Below are 16,729 nucleotides of genomic sequence, written 5' to 3' on the forward strand. Positions count from 1 at the left end.
GTAGTCCCATTCACATTAGAGAGTGAGTGAATGGGGAATAGTGAATAGCGTAGCAAGCGAGTGGCTACCTAGACGGCATAGACGATGTTTCTGGCTTGGTTCTTGGGGCTCCTGACGACATAGATCCCCCGAACCTACCTGAGCTACCTAAATTTGGACCTATCCAAAGGAGTAACAGAGCCACGGTGCCTAGGAATCCTTGTGGACCGGATTGCGCATTCCCGCTGAGTGGGAGGCTGCAGCGGCTGCAGCTGTAACGTTGACCAAATTTGCTGGAACCCTGCATCTAATGAAAGTCGCCAGGGGTCCAGCTAGACGAGGCGCAGTGACGATCACCTCCCCGGAAAAGGCATGATCAAGGCTTGGCAGCTAGATTTGAGGCTGCTATTTAGTAAGGCAGTAAGGTTACCGAAGACACTTCATTCATAATAAATATTGACGTGGAGTGTTCCATCATTGAATAATAGGCTGAGAACGTCATGATCGACGATTCTAGTAGAGAGGCTGAGAAGCAGAGAGGGTACTCATGCTGCTACCGTATGTAAGCTGGGTACACTTCGGTTCCGGCCATCTCAGGTCCCCCTTTAAGATCGGCATGGCCTGCATAGTTCGTCTATAGGGAGATTTCAATTTCGGTTGACCTTGTCATCTGAATTTGCTGTGTCGCGCTTGTTGTGTCGCGGCCTGTCAGCCAGTCACCCTAAACATACGAAGGATCCTTAGTGTCAACTAAATCAACTAAGTTCCAAGAGTGGCAGGTCTCGCCTGTGGTGAGGTGTGTGGTATTCTACCGAAGGGTGCAGCAAATCGTCGGAAGCTCTAATAGTTAAAAAAGAAGCTTGACGAGAACCTACCAATGATAGTCATGACAACGTCCAGGTGCGTTGATCTTGCATGAACCGATTTCCCGAATGCCGATTTGGTGGTGGCATGGGCAGCATACATGGCTATTATTGTTATTATAACTTGAGTGTCTGTCATACACGCCTCTCAAGATGCCTAGGCAGTAAAAATTAAATGTAGGAAGCTATTCGTTGATGCCAGAATTGTATGTTATGCCTCTTTGCCCAGCTGGAACCGAAAAGAAAGACTGAGTCTTCATTTTGAATAGGTAGGCACATGTGGATTTAAGATACATCGTTACCATTCGCTCCTAACACCCATACCCAAGTACCTGAGTAAGGATCAGGGGTCGAAGTAGTTTAAATTTAGGTTATTCGTAGGTACCCGCGAACCCAATATCTATTCAAAGACCTCACAGACCTGGAAGGTGTAGTACTCGAATAAATACTTATAGTAAGTAGTACCGGAATTGATGCGCCATTTCTACCAATATTGAACGATGAGAGATGTACTACGTAATACATACATACCTACTATGTACGGAGGAGGGAGTGATGCTGTTATATGCATACAGAAAAGAAACCTACCTACATTTGTGCATAGGCAGATCATCGTCTAAAATAGTAAAGCGCACATCATGATCGGAGATTTGACTGGCCAATATCAGGAAAAGAAGCAAAATATTACTTTAAACATTAAAAGCCGTTTATTCATATATAAAATCATCTTGTACCTGTGTATATTGACGATTCACATACCGTATTATCGTTATAAAAAGTAAAGCTGTGGTTGATCGTGACACAAGTACTCAAGTACCTATCAGTTATCGGTCGACGCACGTTGTCTGATTGGTTGTTGTCTTAAAAATACGCAGGTACTTGAATATTTGGCGGGGTGGTTTAATTGATTAGAATCTCCCCTCCAAGAAAAATGCTTAACCCCACCAGGGCTGAAACTCTCGACGTTTAATGGCCCATGTCCACACTCAATTCCTTCTTTCATCTTTTCTTGCTCACCGCATTCAAATTCTGCCAGATTTATCTTCGCACTCAACATTAGTGACGACATTTGGCAAGTAACGCATTGCGCATTCAGCAAGATGGGTCGCCGACCCAATCCGATAATTGTCGAATACTTCGAGCGCGGTCCGAAGTTGAATGACAATAGCAATCGCTACCATCATAGGTGCAAGGCTTGTGGCGAAGATTTTCCTAAGGGTCGCAGCGATAGCTTGACCGCCCATCTGCTTAAGAAATGTCCTGCCATTTCTCAAGCCGACCGAGTCAATGTTTGCCTAGCATTGAATGGCCTGAACGACCCTGCAAAGCTCACGAACGCCACGAATGGAATGAATGCTACGAATGCTACGAATGCCACTAGTTCCACTAATTCCACGAATCGCTCTCAATTCGATGGTCTCCTACACAAGGACTCTACTCACGGCCCGATTTCCCCGTCTCTTCCGCCTGCTGCTCTTGCCCCTGCTCCCTCACTGGAGCAACCTCAATCCCAAATTTGGACGCCACTTGAGACGCTGGCTGAAGTGTCTCGTCAATTCGAGGCTAAAGACAAGCATGATGACCACGTCGAGACAACCCACGAGCCTACCAATGATGTTCCAACAACGGCATCAACTAGTGCTCCCAATGCTCCTCCAGCCGCGGCAAGTGCTTCAAACACATTCGAAGTTCATGAACAGTTTACCCTCGATCATCCACCTACAACTGTCAGCGGTCATCCCCAGAACGATAATGGAGGTACGTCATGAAAGGAAAACTGGGATTACCTAGGTAAAGTACATACTAACAAGAGCCCTACCTAGATGTCGATTTACCAGAGAAGCCTCTGGAAATTGCCGAAAAGCGTTTGCGAGAAGCCCTTCTCAGAGAATTTCGTGGCCATGACCATGAAAATGAGACACATCTTGCTGCCCAGTCAGCGCTATCGGTTGCAGCCGCAGCAGCAACCGCCCGCTTAAACAATACCCAAATCATCGATCGCCAGGTGGATTACCAGATGGATCCCCAATGTCTGGCAGAAAGGGCAACCCAAGAACAAGAAAGACATGCCCAATCAACAGATATGTTGATTAATTACCCACCTTCTCCGGAGACACAGCCGGCTTCTCAAGCGTATTCAACCGCTTCGACCACACCTTGGGATGGTATGACATATATATCGGAGGATATTCATGCACCAGCAACCGTCAACAATCACGGTCACGGCTTAGTTGCAACATTGAGCAAAGGTGGACGTCGTATGAATACGGAAAACAGCCATCATGGAAAACATCATCATAGCCGAGCGCGTTTTGATGATACTCGACGAAAGCAAGTGCAAGAAGTCCGAAGAATCGGTGCCTGTGCGCGGTGCAGGATTTTACGAAAGATATGCTCACCAGGCACGCCGTGCGAAACATGTAAAAAGGTCTCCACGCCGAGAGTGTGGAGAACTGAGTGCATCCGTGCCCAGCTCTGTGAAGATATCGCTTTATACTCGGCCGGGGTCCAGGCTGTCATGTCCCAAAAGCGGATTAACGGGTATAAAAGTACCCATGAGCTAGAAAACTGTGGGGTAGTAGTGGAAGTATCCCACTTCCCTACTACTGGAATTAAGGTCGCATTTCAGGTTCTTAGAGGAGTGGCCAAGGATGGTGGGGCAGATAATGCCACCACCCATCGAGCCCTCCTCATCGATAACAACGCTGAGGATATCGCCGGGAAAGTAGAAAGTTATATGAGGGACGCTCTGCCGGAGCTTATCCGGCAAGAACCATCACACTACATCCGAGTCACTCTTGACACGGCCGTGTCGGTTGCGACCCAGACCGGCGATGAGCTCCTGAAGAAAGCCTTAGAGTTCTGGGGGGTTGTGGAGCTCATGGACAGAGAGCGGCAGTGGACCATGTGCGCGTTCTCACCAAACGGTGATGGCGAAGAATATTGGATAGACGATACCGCCGATAGCGAGGCCTACACCAATATTTGTTTACAGCTCACTGCGGCGGCGGAACGTAAAGCATCCATTGCTAGTAGGAGTTTGCTTAGCGAAATCCAACGCCGCCTCCAAGATGGGAAGATTAAACATGGGTTTCCCATGTTCTTGGTCGTGATACTCTTCCTGAACTGTATCGAGAAGACGACTTGGGCTTTCAAGGTGTGGGAAGAGGAAAACCTTCGTCCCAAATGGCCCTTGGAGAGACCGCCCGGCAATTTCACAAAACAAGGACAGACACTCGCCGATCTGCTGAGAGTGCTCCTCAAGGTCCGGAACTTCCTGCCCAAGTTAGTCGCTACAGATCCGAATTCTCCAATCAGGGCCATTAGAGATGGTCGTGTGGTTGAGTACTTTCAGCAACTAAGAATCACGCAAGCCTACCTCGAGTCTCGCCAAGAACCTGACAATTTCCAGCCAGAAGATTCTCGTTCATTGGAGTTCTTATACGGTTCCAAGATTCTTCTTCCGGAATAGAAATCAAGACTCTTTCTACATTCCTACCCTACCTACTAGGTACTAGATAAACATGAGGACAACGACGTCTCACGACCCTCACGATGCTTACGCTATACTATCGACAAACCGCATTTTCCCATTTTTTCACCATCGGCGTTACTTGGAAGACAAAAGTTACAGTTCTGACCAAGATACCCCATTTTCCGGTTTTTTCAAACTCCCTCATCATGACTGGAGGGAGATTTGGCTTTTTCTTCGGCTTTGGCTTTGGCTTTGGCTTTGAAGCCTTAGGCTTTTCAGTACCCTCCCTTGGTCATAAATTGGCCTTGGGTGTGGGAATATGGTCCCAGATTCATTACGTACTCACTAATTGACGTATTGCCCCCCTTTCCCCCAAATATTATGATGTGTTCTTTGGTTGTGATTAATTGTGCGCGTGATTATAGTAATAGAAACAGTAGGTTTCTCGTACGCTAGACAAGTTCCTGCCAACCGGTCAGTAAACATGGTACCTAAGTTAATGGATCGCATGGACTTTACATTCCTTCATAAACAGTCCATCTACTAACTTAACCAAACACCAAGCAACCGATGTAAAGCCTTTGTTGCAATCGCGATTATCTCATTCATAATGTACCTGCTCAGCTCCAAGACTACAACAATGCCTGTCTTATATCTTATGTCCTATGTGTAATGTCCTAATCTTTCACCATCCTCATCTTTCTCCTCCCTTCTACTTTCCAGCTTTTACACTCCTTCCACTCTTCTCTCTTCTCCTCTTTCCCTTCCCCTTTTCTCTCTACTTCACACTTCACACTTCATTCTTCCTCTTCATCCTCCCCACAACTCAGTACCTACAAATTATCTCCCAACTTCCAAGCCCTGAGCCTGAACTCGAGCACATACGCTTCGATATCCGCCAGCAGGGGGAGTTGAATCGGGGGCCTAGCCGCCACGAACCGCTGCGGACTGAGAAACCCGGCGATCCTATAATCTCCATCCCCATCTCCATCCTCACCTCCTTCTCCTCCTTCTCCGTCTCCCTCTCTCCCAATAAGACTCGCACCACTCCCTTTCCTCCCCACCCCCGTACGCCGTCTAACAAGCGCCTAGCCCGTCGCCGTACGTTCCAGGGTCCCGGGCCCAACACTCGGCACCCCACCAGCACCACCTCCTCCTCCACCGCTGCCCGCGCCGTTGCGCCTCGGCCTCTTAAAGCACGCGAACTCGCTCCTGCTCTGCTCCCTAAGCTTCTTCAGGACCTCGCGCATGCCGGGCAGCTCGTCCTGGAGCCTGGCGCGGGCCGTGTTATCCGTCTTGCTGTCGAGCATCGAGTAGATCTCGCCCTGGATGCCGGACGCGCGCTCCGTCGTGTACTGGCTGAGCGTCTGCGCGAAGAACTCCACGTCCAACGTCGCCTGCATGAGCGCGCCGAGGTCGAACTTGGGCCTTGCTTTCAGGCTCTCGAGAAGCTCGCGGCTGATCTGCTCCAGCAGGTACGAGATCACCTGGTGCGTCATGCTCGGCGCCGTCGTGGATACTTGCGTGTGTACCAGCACGAGCGTGAGGAGGGCCTCGTAGACGTACGGCTTGACTTCCGATGGCTTGGGCGGCGCCCACTTAGGGTCCGCGAGGCCGGCGCGGATGATTTTGCGCAGGGCGTCTAGAGAGGGGCGCGTGTACGTCTGGAAGAGACGGGCGTCAATTTGGCCGAGTACGTCCTTGATGGTTTTAGATTCGTCGGTTAGTTTGACGGAGAAGGCGTTCTCGAACTGGCCGTTTAGGTTGGGCACGACTTTGGTGCGCAAGGCGTGAAGGTTGCCGAGGGTTAAGAGCATACGGACGTTCTACGTAGATTTGTTAGCGGTGACTTTGATACATGCGCTATAGTTTTGAAGGGACTTACTCTGTCACCAGCGTCGACGGCCCCCGAGCCAACGAGCAGGGACGCCCTATCGCTGGCGGATCCGACAACTAAGTCCGCATCGGTAGTCCATTCATCATCCGCCTTCTTAACCGCGCGCTCCGCATTTTCGACCATTCCGCTGAGTGCCTTGTAGAGCGTCGTGACATACTGACTTCGCACCATCTGTAGGAGTTTCGTCGGCGGCGCGAGGACGATATCCCCGGAGCCAGACTTAGCCATTGCCTCTGGGATGTAGAGGATCTTCTGCATCCCTGAGAGCAAGGCGCCTTCGAATGATGCGAAACTCGCCGGCATGCGCGTGACGTCTCCCATCTCCTTGGTGCGCTTCCAATCTTCGACATACTTAATGTTTTCGGCGTCCTTATTCCACGCGGCGCACAACGCCGTAACGGACCTCTCGCGCGCAGCGCCGACCAAGGTCCTCAGCATCTCGAGCTGTTTCGCATCTTGTTGCTTGACGGGAGCCACGCTCGCCATCTCGGATGCGCCAGAACCCACTAAGCTAAGCATCTTGGATAGATAGTGTACCCCGCTGACTGAGTTGGAAGTCGGCGGCCAGAATGCGAACTTCTCCCATGATTCTCCCCTTTTAGGAGATGGAGGAGGTAGATTATTCGCATCAAAGTTGAAACGAGGGTCTCGCGCATTAGTAGGTGTCAAACCTGCTGACAAAGGAGTTCCGGGCGAAGGCGGTAATGGAGAGAAGAGTAGCGAGATATCCTCAGGGGGAGCACCGGCAAAGAATTCGAACACATGCGTACGAATCATATCAACCAGTTCAACGGTACCTTTTTGTAAATCAACAGTTCCCTGCTGTGAAAGTCGATGATGGTCACGGGATTCGCCATTGTAACCCGTGGGTAAGGACTTCTGTGCCTTTCCATCGATAAAGCTCTCGACAGTCTGCCAGAATTCTATAACCTCTCCTAGGATACCCTGGGCGGACAGGAGACTTGATAAGAAAGCTAGCATCTTTTCCCATAGCTCGATGACGTCAGCGGAATCCAGTCCGGTAGCTTTGCCATCAACAGATTGTCGACCAAGGTGTTTCAGATGGGAAGCCATCATCTGAGGTGCTGGCTTTTCAGCGTTTGCTAGACGACGTCTGAGTACTTCGATCTCAACCTTTGCACGTTCGCCTGCCGATGCTATCTTTCCCTTGAGATAGTCATACCTGCTTAAAAGCCATACCCAGATCGGGTTGTCATCAACACCAAGTTCTAGCAATAAGCCGATTAATTCCATATGTTGGTCTTGCGGTTGGCCGGCCAGAGTTTCTGTTCTGTTCACCGTATGGAGCGAGGTAAGTCTCCTCCACACGTCGCGTTTGAAGAGTTGGATTTGTTCCTCGACGTCATACCACATTCTAGCTGCGATAAGAATTTGGTATGTTTGCGTCTCGCTCGGGGGTGTTGAGCCTAATTCTTCAACAAGTTTGCGCGCTTCATCCGCGAACCTTCGGGCGCGCACATACTCCTCTACCAAGGCCTCATAATCTTTTCTCTTAATACTTTCGGCAATATTAGAACTTGCTTCAATATATTCTTTATAACGATCAAGTGAGGTTGAAACGGTCTTGAGATTCTCCTCTTTCTCCCGGCCACCAAGCGCCGGACCCCACACATCTTCGGCCTTCGCCGCGACGTCTAGCAAGGGCGTCTTGATACCCATGACTCCATAATCACTCTCTTTGATCAATGCGTTCTTCTTTTTGGTGATATCGGGGACAGGAGATACCAATGGATTTGGCCCAAGAGCAGCGCCACCCTGGCTGTTCCTGAAACTACTCCTACTAGCATGTCGGGAATGGCCACGGGCGCGAATGGTGGGGGATGGAGGTTCAACGCCCCTATACTTCATTTCTTTGTAGACATTGTCAATTGTAGCCTTGGCTCGAACAAATCTCTCGAAATTGGACTCGACAAGGACTTTCAGGGATGCAGATTTCTGGTCAATGGATTTGGATAGCACTTCGAGACCGTTTAATAGGGATTGGGTATCGGCAGTCGCATGCATTTGGGATAGGAACAAGGCAGGAGAGAAGCTCGTAGATGATAGGAGAAAACGATTCCCTATAAATAGATTGGTAAGCTTGAACCAATAGGCACTATAATCACATCAAACATACGCAGGCGGATATCATCTTGAACCGGCACTCCCAATTGCTTCAACGTTCTCACGACACTATCCGATGTCCCTAACGGGTCAGGCTCGTCCTTCTGGACCAAGTTGTTCACCCCATTTGCTGATTTCTCAGATCCTTGGATAATACTGGCTCTATTGCTGACAGCTCGTTCGAGTGCTTGGTATCGAGACTTTCTCCGATTGATTTTCCGCTTCTTCTGTTCCAGTTCACTATCTGACTCGTCGCTCTTGTTATCCTTCTCCGTCGGCCATTCGGTGGGGAATGGTGTAGACAGCTGGTAGAATTCCAGCACGTTCCTGTCGAAGTCTGCCATGGTTCCTACACGTCCTACACTTCCTACTAAGTATCCGATAGTTGCCTTATGGCAATAGCGTATGGCCCCTTGCCAGATCCTAGGACTATCCCATCCGCCAACGTCTACGGGATCGTGGTAATTGGTTCGTCTCGTACACTCTCACTGAGAGTGCTAGGCCGTAGGTAGGGGAAAATAGGTACGGATTCGTAGAGATATAGGTGTTAACGTGGGATGAATGGAGGTGTTGTCGCATAGAAGAGATTATGTAAACGGATATTGCGTCCGAGCAATTGACATCAAACTAAGACACGGACCCCTGCATAGCACAATGCAGCCACGGAATGCAAGGCATTATGTAATTGGTGGCTAATGCAGGTATCGATAAGATCGATGTTACGTAGCTGTCGGGAAATCTCTGGTGAAAAAACCAATGAATTCGGCTCAAATCTAGACCCACATTTGCTGTTATCAGATCTTTCAGAAGCAACAGCCGTCCGTCCGATACCACCCGAGCCGCAAAAGTGCTTCCAAGGTTCTTTGCGAAATCGAAACCGAACCAAGTCCCACGACGACCGATTCCTCACGCCAGCATTTTAACTTTCTTCAGGAGCCCACCAATTCCTACATATAGCTCCTACGTATACCTAATCGTATATAATGCTGACTATTCGAGCGGCCGCCGCACCTTTACGGCGCCAATGCCTATCGGCTGCCCCTCGAGCCGCCGCAACTCTATCCTTCCAGGTGGGCGCTCAGCGAGAACTTTGGCCCAGGTCGCACGGTCGCTAACCAATCCCTTGTTAACAGAACCGAAGAGGCTACGCCGACAAGGTCGCCAAGTTCACGGGTGTAAAGGGCTCTGATGTATGTGTTACGATTATCTCATGCGACTGCTGCCGTGCGAAATTCGATCGAGGAAAATCACTCAAACCTGGTCTTGGACTTGGCATTGGCTAGTTGATGTCATTTGTTTGGAGGATAATCACTAATAAGGTGGACTATAGGGCCGTTACCCGGTCAGCATTATCGAGGGCGATGGAATTGGTCCCGAGATTTCGCAAGCTGTGAAGGATATCTTTGAGGCTGCTAAGGTTGGTTGACCGTTCGCCTCACCCCGAAGCCAAGAGACACGATGCTTACACTTCTTAGACGCCTATTAGCTGGGAACCTGTCGATGTCACTCCCAAATTGGTAGATGGAAAAACTACTATTCCTTCCGAGACCATTGAGAGTATCCAAAGGAACAAGGTCGCCCTTAAAGGTCCCCTTGCCGTAAGTCTATAATCAGCTGTCTATGCGCGCTACGACTAATCTATTCTACAAGACCCCTGTCGGCAAGGGACACGTCTCGCTCAACCTAACACTCCGACGAACCTTTAACCTCTTCGCCAACTTGCGGCCATGCCGTTCCGTCGCCGGCTACAAGACGAACTACGACAATGTCGACACCGTCCTGATCCGAGAGAACACTGAGGGTGAATACTCTGGAATTGAGCACGTTGTGGTTGACGGTGTCGTTCAGAGCATTAAGCTCATCACTCGCGAGGCCAGCGAGCGTGTCCTACGATTCGCATTCCAACACGCCGAGGAGATCGGCCGCAAGAAGGTCCGCGTCGTCCACAAGGCCACCATCATGAAGATGTCCGACGGTCTTTTCCTCAAGACTGCCCGAGAAGTCGCCAAGGACTTCCCCACCATCGAGTTCGACGCCGAGTTGCTGGACAACACCTGCTTGAAGATGGTTACCGACCCCCTACCTTACAACGACAAGGTCCTCGTCATGCCCAACCTGTACGGTGACATCCTTTCCGACATGTGCGCCGGTCTGATCGGCGGTCTTGGTCTTACTCCCTCGGGCAACATCGGTGACGAGTGCTCCATCTTCGAGGCCGTGCACGGATCCGCGCCGGATATCGCTGGCAAGGGTCTCGCCAACCCCACAGCTCTGCTCCTCAGCTCCATGATGATGCTGAGACACATGGGCCTGAACGACTACGCCAACAGGATCGAGAAGGCCACGTTCGACACCCTGGCGGAAGGGAAGTCGCTGACGGGCGACCTGGGCGGAAAGGCGAAGACGGGCGAGTACGCGGCGGCCATCATTTCCAAGTTGTAGATACCTCCTCCTCATCCATCCATCATACATCCATAGTGGCGTCCATTAGAAAGGGAGCTGGGTAGTTCCGCTTTGTAGAGTGTATAACAATGGGAACGAATTTGCATGATTGAAGTCAAGCTGCGGCTTAGGTACATTGGTGAATGGTATAAGCAGCAGGATCGTGAAACCAATATTTCCATCCAATAGTTACACCTAATTCAGAACCTAAACGGGATTTCTGGTGTAGTGAAAGGGGGTCCGTCCAAAGACTCTTTTCCTTCCTTCTTTTTCAGAACCATCACTATTTCTCCCCAATCATGTGTCTCGTCGTTTCCAACTCTACGTCATGGGGATATTGAAGGAGGAATCTTACCCGACCGACATGAAGGCTTACCTTCTGCCACCAATAGAGGCCGAGTAAGACATCAGCCCAGTATCTCAGATCAGCTTTCGCGCCGCATGCCAAGCTCAAATCCGATCTACCTGACCCTGTCCTATAGCCATGAATTGCCTATGAAACGAAGGGATCCGAAAGCAAGCACGTATCAAATGCTTAAACAAGATCGTCCGTACGTCCGTCCGTTTTGTGCTCCCATCAACCGGCACCGAGTCAGATCCCCCTCAAAAAATCCTGTCTGCTCTTCTCTTTTGTGATCGAAGCTTGCCACAGTCGATACACCACCCAATTTTCTTTACTTGGTTCGTCTTCGGACCTATATCGTACCATAAAACTGTGCTCTCCGCGTATGTATGCGCCAAGGGTCTCAGGATATGTATGTCTTATCTCGCATGAAATTTCTTGCGGCATTTTCTTAATGTCGGGATCAGTACGCGCGGGCTATCTATCATCTTTCTCGGCGAACTGAATAGGTATGATAGGGGGGTAGGTTGCGTGGGGATGTGGGTGAATAAGGGGGATAATTGGACAAGCTATACGGCTGTAGATAGTATCATAGATACCTAGTAGATAGATGGACATACAAAGTCGTCGGTTTTCTTTTTTCTTTTTTGAAGCTTAGACGAGGTTACCGAAAGACGAGCTTGGGAAATCACGATCGCAGTTTTGGGAGGTTTGGTATAGGGCCTCATCCTTCACTCACTCATCTGGCTTCTCTCACACACGTGCTGCAAGTTATGGCTGATATCTAGAGCACCGCCATCAGTATGTTTAATAGAGAGAGAGCGTGTGCATTATTAAGTAGCGCTCGGGCATCGAAGATTTCTGCATCATCCCCTACCTATTCCCTAGGTACTAATGAGGCGACGAAATTCAAAATGCGCGCCATTTAACTTCCCCGGACTGTTTTTATTCGCTAACGACTTGCCTGTCGTGCATGGTAATATCAGGAAAAGCCGCGTGTCGCCTCGTAAAAGAACTGGCTAGCCGACTGACTGACTGACTGACTGGTTGGCTCGCGTGCTCCCGGACCTGCAACAGCGGGTAGCGGGATTCGGGCTCCAAGCCGAACGGGCTGGGCCGCAAAGCGACATCAACCTTCACGCGTCCTTCACGCCATTGCCGGATAACCTCCTAGTAACCTCCCGTTGGTTCGAGGAGGAAAGTTTCAGCGAAGTAAACCGCGTACCAGGGTTTTAATTCTTCTCGAGTGTTTCGACGGTGACGTATTGTCAGCCCGTCATCGTGGAGAAGACGGTTTCATTCGATATATTGCAGCCCTTTGAGCAACAGTACACGAGATCCGTATCGAGATTGCTTACCAGCGGTGCAGGTCGTGCAACACTTCCTGGGAGATAATTGCACGCGGTCAGAAACAGCCTCGAAACCCAATGTGTTCGTTGACCTGTTTACCTACCCTACCTAGGTAGTGTCACGGTCTGTCTCGATCGAGCCAGTCGGTCTCCAGGACAGAAGCTTCCTCGCGCAAATATGATGGATAGACTGGTAGGTAAATGTACCTTATTTCGAGACTTGCATGATCACGAAATCTTCTTTCCATCTTGCAGCTTTTCCAGCGTGTGATCGGGTTTCTATTCTAGGGAAATGCCTCAAGGGGGTGTGTACGTTATCATGAAATACTTCCCTTTCCCTATAGCTGGTGACTAAAAAAAGCCTCGGGCAGAAAAGTACTCCCGTAGACTAGACAATAGACGAATAGCAACGTCGCTAAGAGGGAGCATTAGATAAGGTATACATACATGGCCGCCTAGAAGAAATAATAGATACTCATCGGGCACTCTGCTTGAATAGGTATTTTCAAGTTCGTATTCGTCCAATAATAGATATTCATTTCAACCCCCAACACATTGGTGCAACTTAACTGTCCAGACCGCCCAGACCGTAGTGGTAGAAACTTGGGGTTTGGGGGTTTGGGATTATGAGACACGGGGAAGTCAAGTCTGTCAGTGTACTTTTAGCCTCCTCTCCATGTTTAGACATTCTTAATTGGACATCATCATAAACAAGGCTGGGGAATTGAGGATGGAGGATGGAGTAGTGGAGATGGCTATGTAATGTAATGTAAGGCTAATTATGCAATATGTAATCATTCAGGAGACATAATATCGGGGCGACGGGAAAGCAGGAAAAGCTCACCGAGAGAAGTCGATCCTCTCAATTGCGTGTCCAATTCTCCGCCTATCCGCGAACTGATGCGAATTTGGCCTATGCAACTTATGCAACTTATTTTGTAGGCTCGGTCGTTTCAAGGTCGGTGCGGAAATATCACGGACATGAAAAGCCGCAGACATATACGGAAGTACTTGTCTAGTCCCGGTGAGGCTAGACCCCGGCTTGCTAGAGATATGCTGGCCAATCACGGAACGTCGGGCGAACCATTTAGGGAAATCGTAGGCAGGGGTCTGCACATGTACATCGTACATCGTACATGTTATCCGGTGGCCGGCACTAACTGCACTAACACAGAACCGCACCAAGAAATCCAAGGCTTCTTCTCTTTTCTTGTCTTTCGAGATCATCCCAAACGATTTCTCGCGCTACTGTACCTAGAGAGGCATGTACTGTAGATCTACAGCTCTCGAGGCTTCTTCTAGAAGAGAATCCTGTGCTAGGCATGTAGAAGATGTACTAGACAAGATGAACGAGACATGGACGCCCTGCCTCTTTTTGCGTACCTGCCAAGCTGCATTTCGCGAGCAACCCATCACGCATGCTTCGAGATCGAAAGCAAGATCAGAACACCCTTAATTATGAACCTTCTCTGCTGAGAGTTTGGATAGGCAAGAAGCACACTTGAGCGATTTGGTGGGATCGGCGTTCTATAATTGGACGACCTTCCCATGTCCTCAGTGTTCCATTTTAAAGCCCGTCAGCAGCCAAGTCCAGTTAAGCCTTTTTCCCGTATCTACCTGCTGCTAACGTCGATTAGCAGCAGATTTAGAGCCCCCTCTATACCCAACTTAGAAAGAGCACTTTCTCGGTCTTGTTTTTAAAGAAGGATGAGGAGCTTGAGGAATAGAGGAGCTATGATGACGATATGCCAACACCTGGAACCTCTGACGATGTACGGATTACATCAATCTCATACCGCTCAATTAGATAGGTTACCAGATTACCAACTAAAGGTGTGGGCGTGGGCGTATTAGGAATATCTCGACCGGTCTTTCAACAAGCGGAAAGCCATCACAGCTGAATTGTGTAGTACGTGTAGGTCAGGTTGCATCATGCATAACCCTCACATATGTCGCGTGACAGTTCTAGCAACGCTCATCTTTGCCCGCGACGAAGGGTGGTCATGTATTAAGTACCGTCTTTGTGTGGACACGGGGGGGATGAGAATGGGATGAGGATGGGGGTGTGCGGTAGGGCGGTCTGAAAGTTGGTGCAACTATTCCCAGCAGCCGAACAAATGACGATCATGAACATCCAAAACTTCGGGGCGAACATGCTTACAAGGATTTTCCGTCGAAACTTGGGGATTGGGAGCTTCCCTATTCCCTCGCGCACACCCCCCGGGCCCCTTAGACCCCTACATCCAACTAAGACTTCCAGCCAGTCAGCCACGTAGTAGCGCCGCATCGAGTAAAGCAGCAGCCGAGCGGAGCCCCAAAATACGGTACCCACACGAGGTAGTCTCGCGCGGGTGCGAGAGGGTATTTCCGAATCCGTTTGGCTGCGTCCCAGTTAACAAAATCACTCACCCGGCGCTCGGTTTAGTATTATAATTATTATTACTGGAGATTACTAGAGATTACATTATACCTGCAAGCTTCGAGCCGCGCGGGCGTAAGTGTACATTATACTTCTCTATATTAGGGGTCCAGCTAGTCTGAGGTAGGCACGTGTATCTGTGTATCTGTGTGTTCGAGGGGGTTGAACAGGGCGAACCGGAAAATTCGGTCCTTTCGTGAACATTATATATAGCTGTCCCGTCGCCTCCTTCGCAACCTTTCTCTTCGTGCTCTGTCATCAAACACTTCCTCAAGACCAATCTCCACTCCCAAGCTTCTTCCTCGACCTGCTCTTCTATCTACATAACATCTAAACCTCCTAACCTAAGTTCCTACCTATAACTTAGCCCCTCCAAAACCTACCTATAAACACATTTACATATCAATTCAACAATGCCTTCCGCCGTAGATATCAAGCAGATCGTCGACACGAAGCCCCTGGCTTTCACCATCAAGACCGGAAATGGTCGATGGCAATGCCAGATCCACAAGGACAGAGCCTCATAGTGAGCTACCCTGCTCCCCTTGTATCCATTACCTAACGAAACGGAAAGCTAACATCATCTCTTCCCAGCGAGCGCGCCCGCACCGTCAGAATCCCGGGAATCTCACGTAGCGACTCGGGCCTCTCGACCTCGTCGACCTCATCGACGAGCTCGAAGGCGTCGCAGTAGACGTCCTTTTCCCCAAATCCCAAATTTCCCATCTCGTCACTCCGCGCACATGAGATGGGATTTTGAGAATGGGGGTAGGGTGCTATCCCCGAGCGCAACCCCCGTTTTCCGGCATTCCGTCCACTTATCAAACCCCGTCAAAACAACCCCCCATGTTCCATTTTCTCTCTCGGGGCACACGAGCATATTGCTAGATTGGTCTTTTCCTGTTCTCGATTCGGAAACTTCTGCCCACGCATATCCCGCATACGTACAACAAATCCTACCTAAAAAAATGCAATCCAGAAAAAAGTAAAAGTTGGGGGCCCCGCCTGATTTGCGGCATTATCTGGGAAAAACACAATCCTTCCCCCCCGAAGCGGTGGTTCGAAGCTGACTCGGCTGTCACATCCATCAGCTTGTGCGACCCTAGCTGCAATTATCATCCACACGTCTATCATTGAACTTCGAATAGAGCCTTGAGTACATGGTATAGATACCGCTCTTAATCAGATTTGGAGAAATGCGGGATGAGGATTGGGGGAGAGCGAAACTACGAGGAGGAAGCTGTCGTATCCAATTGGACGGTGGGGGGAGGACTGCAGATCAACTGACCGACGCTGTGGAACGCCCCTTTTTTGCTACAGTACATAACACTAATGCTGGGCAAATTCCGCTGTCTTACGGCTCGGATTTGACTGGACGGAGGGCGGAAAGCGGATACGCGGGCAAGATGGGGATTACTCTTTACCTTAACTATTCAAAGACAGTAAAACGAAGCAAAAACTAGCAAAAATATATATATCATCTACCTATTGTTATCAATACCTTGTCTCGTTCGCTTTTCTAGGCTCGTGACACTTTTGCTAGATATTGTTGATCCTTCGTACGAACCATTGTCCGTCTTCGTATGTCCGGGTTGCCCGAGATGGGTATCCCGTACGACGTCGGTGTTAAGTTACTCTATGTCGTTTTCCCCTTCCTTTAGTCGCTCGTGTGAGGCGTTTTCGTCTGCATGTACATACCCAATTTGAACAAAATTATGGGTAGTTAAGTTAGTTCTTTGCGCGCTCATTATCATCCCTTAGATCTATCCGGACCAAAGCCAGACCAGACCAGACCAGACCAAGCCAGATGACTAAATCGGTGGCGTTTGTGTCGCGGA

General features: G+C 49.6%; 4 protein-coding genes across 4 annotated transcripts; 3 read left to right on the forward strand and 1 right to left on the reverse strand.

Moving 5' to 3' along the window:
* Nucleotides 1-1,800: 1,800 nt before the first annotated feature.
* On the forward strand, nt 1,801-4,784 carry F4807DRAFT_406673 (uncharacterized protein). The gene is made up of 2 exons (XM_047996316.1): nt 1,801-2,600; nt 2,666-4,784. Exons 1-2 carry the CDS (start codon nt 1,943-1,945, stop codon nt 4,312-4,314), a joined length of 2,307 nt encoding a protein of 768 aa, XP_047858629.1. The 5' UTR covers nt 1,801-1,942; the 3' UTR covers nt 4,315-4,784.
* A 36-nt stretch (nt 4,785-4,820) lies between these two features.
* F4807DRAFT_406677 (exocyst complex component Sec5-domain-containing protein) lies at nt 4,821-8,941 on the reverse strand. Its single transcript, XM_047996317.1, has 3 exons — nt 8,352-8,941; nt 6,203-8,295; nt 4,821-6,143 (listed from the first exon to the last, which is right to left on the reverse strand). Exons 1-3 carry the CDS (start codon nt 8,680-8,682, stop codon nt 5,406-5,408), a joined length of 3,162 nt encoding a protein of 1,053 aa, XP_047858630.1. The 5' UTR covers nt 8,683-8,941; the 3' UTR covers nt 4,821-5,405.
* A 380-nt stretch (nt 8,942-9,321) lies between these two features.
* On the forward strand, nt 9,322-10,780 carry F4807DRAFT_455754 (uncharacterized protein; the record flags this gene model as incomplete). Its single annotated transcript, XM_048000770.1, has 5 exons — nt 9,322-9,408; nt 9,472-9,528; nt 9,669-9,755; nt 9,814-9,936; nt 9,989-10,780. The coding sequence occupies 5 exons, from the start codon at nt 9,322-9,324 to the stop codon at nt 10,778-10,780; spliced, it is 1,146 nt and encodes a 381-aa protein (XP_047858631.1).
* Nucleotides 10,781-15,304: 4,524 nt separating this feature from the next.
* On the forward strand, nt 15,305-15,585 carry F4807DRAFT_455755 (uncharacterized protein; the record flags this gene model as incomplete). The annotated part of the gene is made up of 2 exons (XM_048000771.1): nt 15,305-15,417; nt 15,486-15,585. The coding sequence occupies 2 exons, from the start codon at nt 15,305-15,307 to the stop codon at nt 15,583-15,585; spliced, it is 213 nt and encodes a 70-aa protein (XP_047858632.1).
* Between the last annotated feature and the right edge of the window lie 1,144 nt (nt 15,586-16,729).

Source organism: Annulohypoxylon truncatum (assembly GCF_022578515.1).
Source record: "Annulohypoxylon truncatum strain CBS 140777 unplaced genomic scaffold F4807scaffold_2, whole genome shotgun sequence".
NCBI lineage: Eukaryota > Fungi > Ascomycota > Sordariomycetes > Xylariales > Hypoxylaceae > Annulohypoxylon > Annulohypoxylon truncatum.

Bases quoted from the DNA above. Each gene is read 5' to 3' on its own strand.
- F4807DRAFT_406673 (XM_047996316.1), top strand. From the start codon at position 1,943: ATGGGTCGCCGACCCAATCCGATAATTGTCGAATACTTCGAGCGCGGT. The intron at 2,601-2,665 runs GTACGTCATGAA...AGCCCTACCTAG, and splicing joins TCCCCAGAACGATAATGGAG to ATGTCGATTTACCAGAGAAG.
- F4807DRAFT_406677 (XM_047996317.1), bottom strand. From the start codon at position 8,682: ATGGCAGACTTCGACAGGAACGTGCTGGAATTCTACCAGCTGTCTACA. The intron at 8,296-8,351 runs GTATGTTTGATG...ATCTATTTATAG, and splicing joins TCAAGATGATATCCGCCTGC to GGAATCGTTTTCTCCTATCA. The intron at 6,144-6,202 runs GTAAGTCCCTTC...AAATCTACGTAG, and splicing joins CCGTCGACGCTGGTGACAGA to AACGTCCGTATGCTCTTAAC.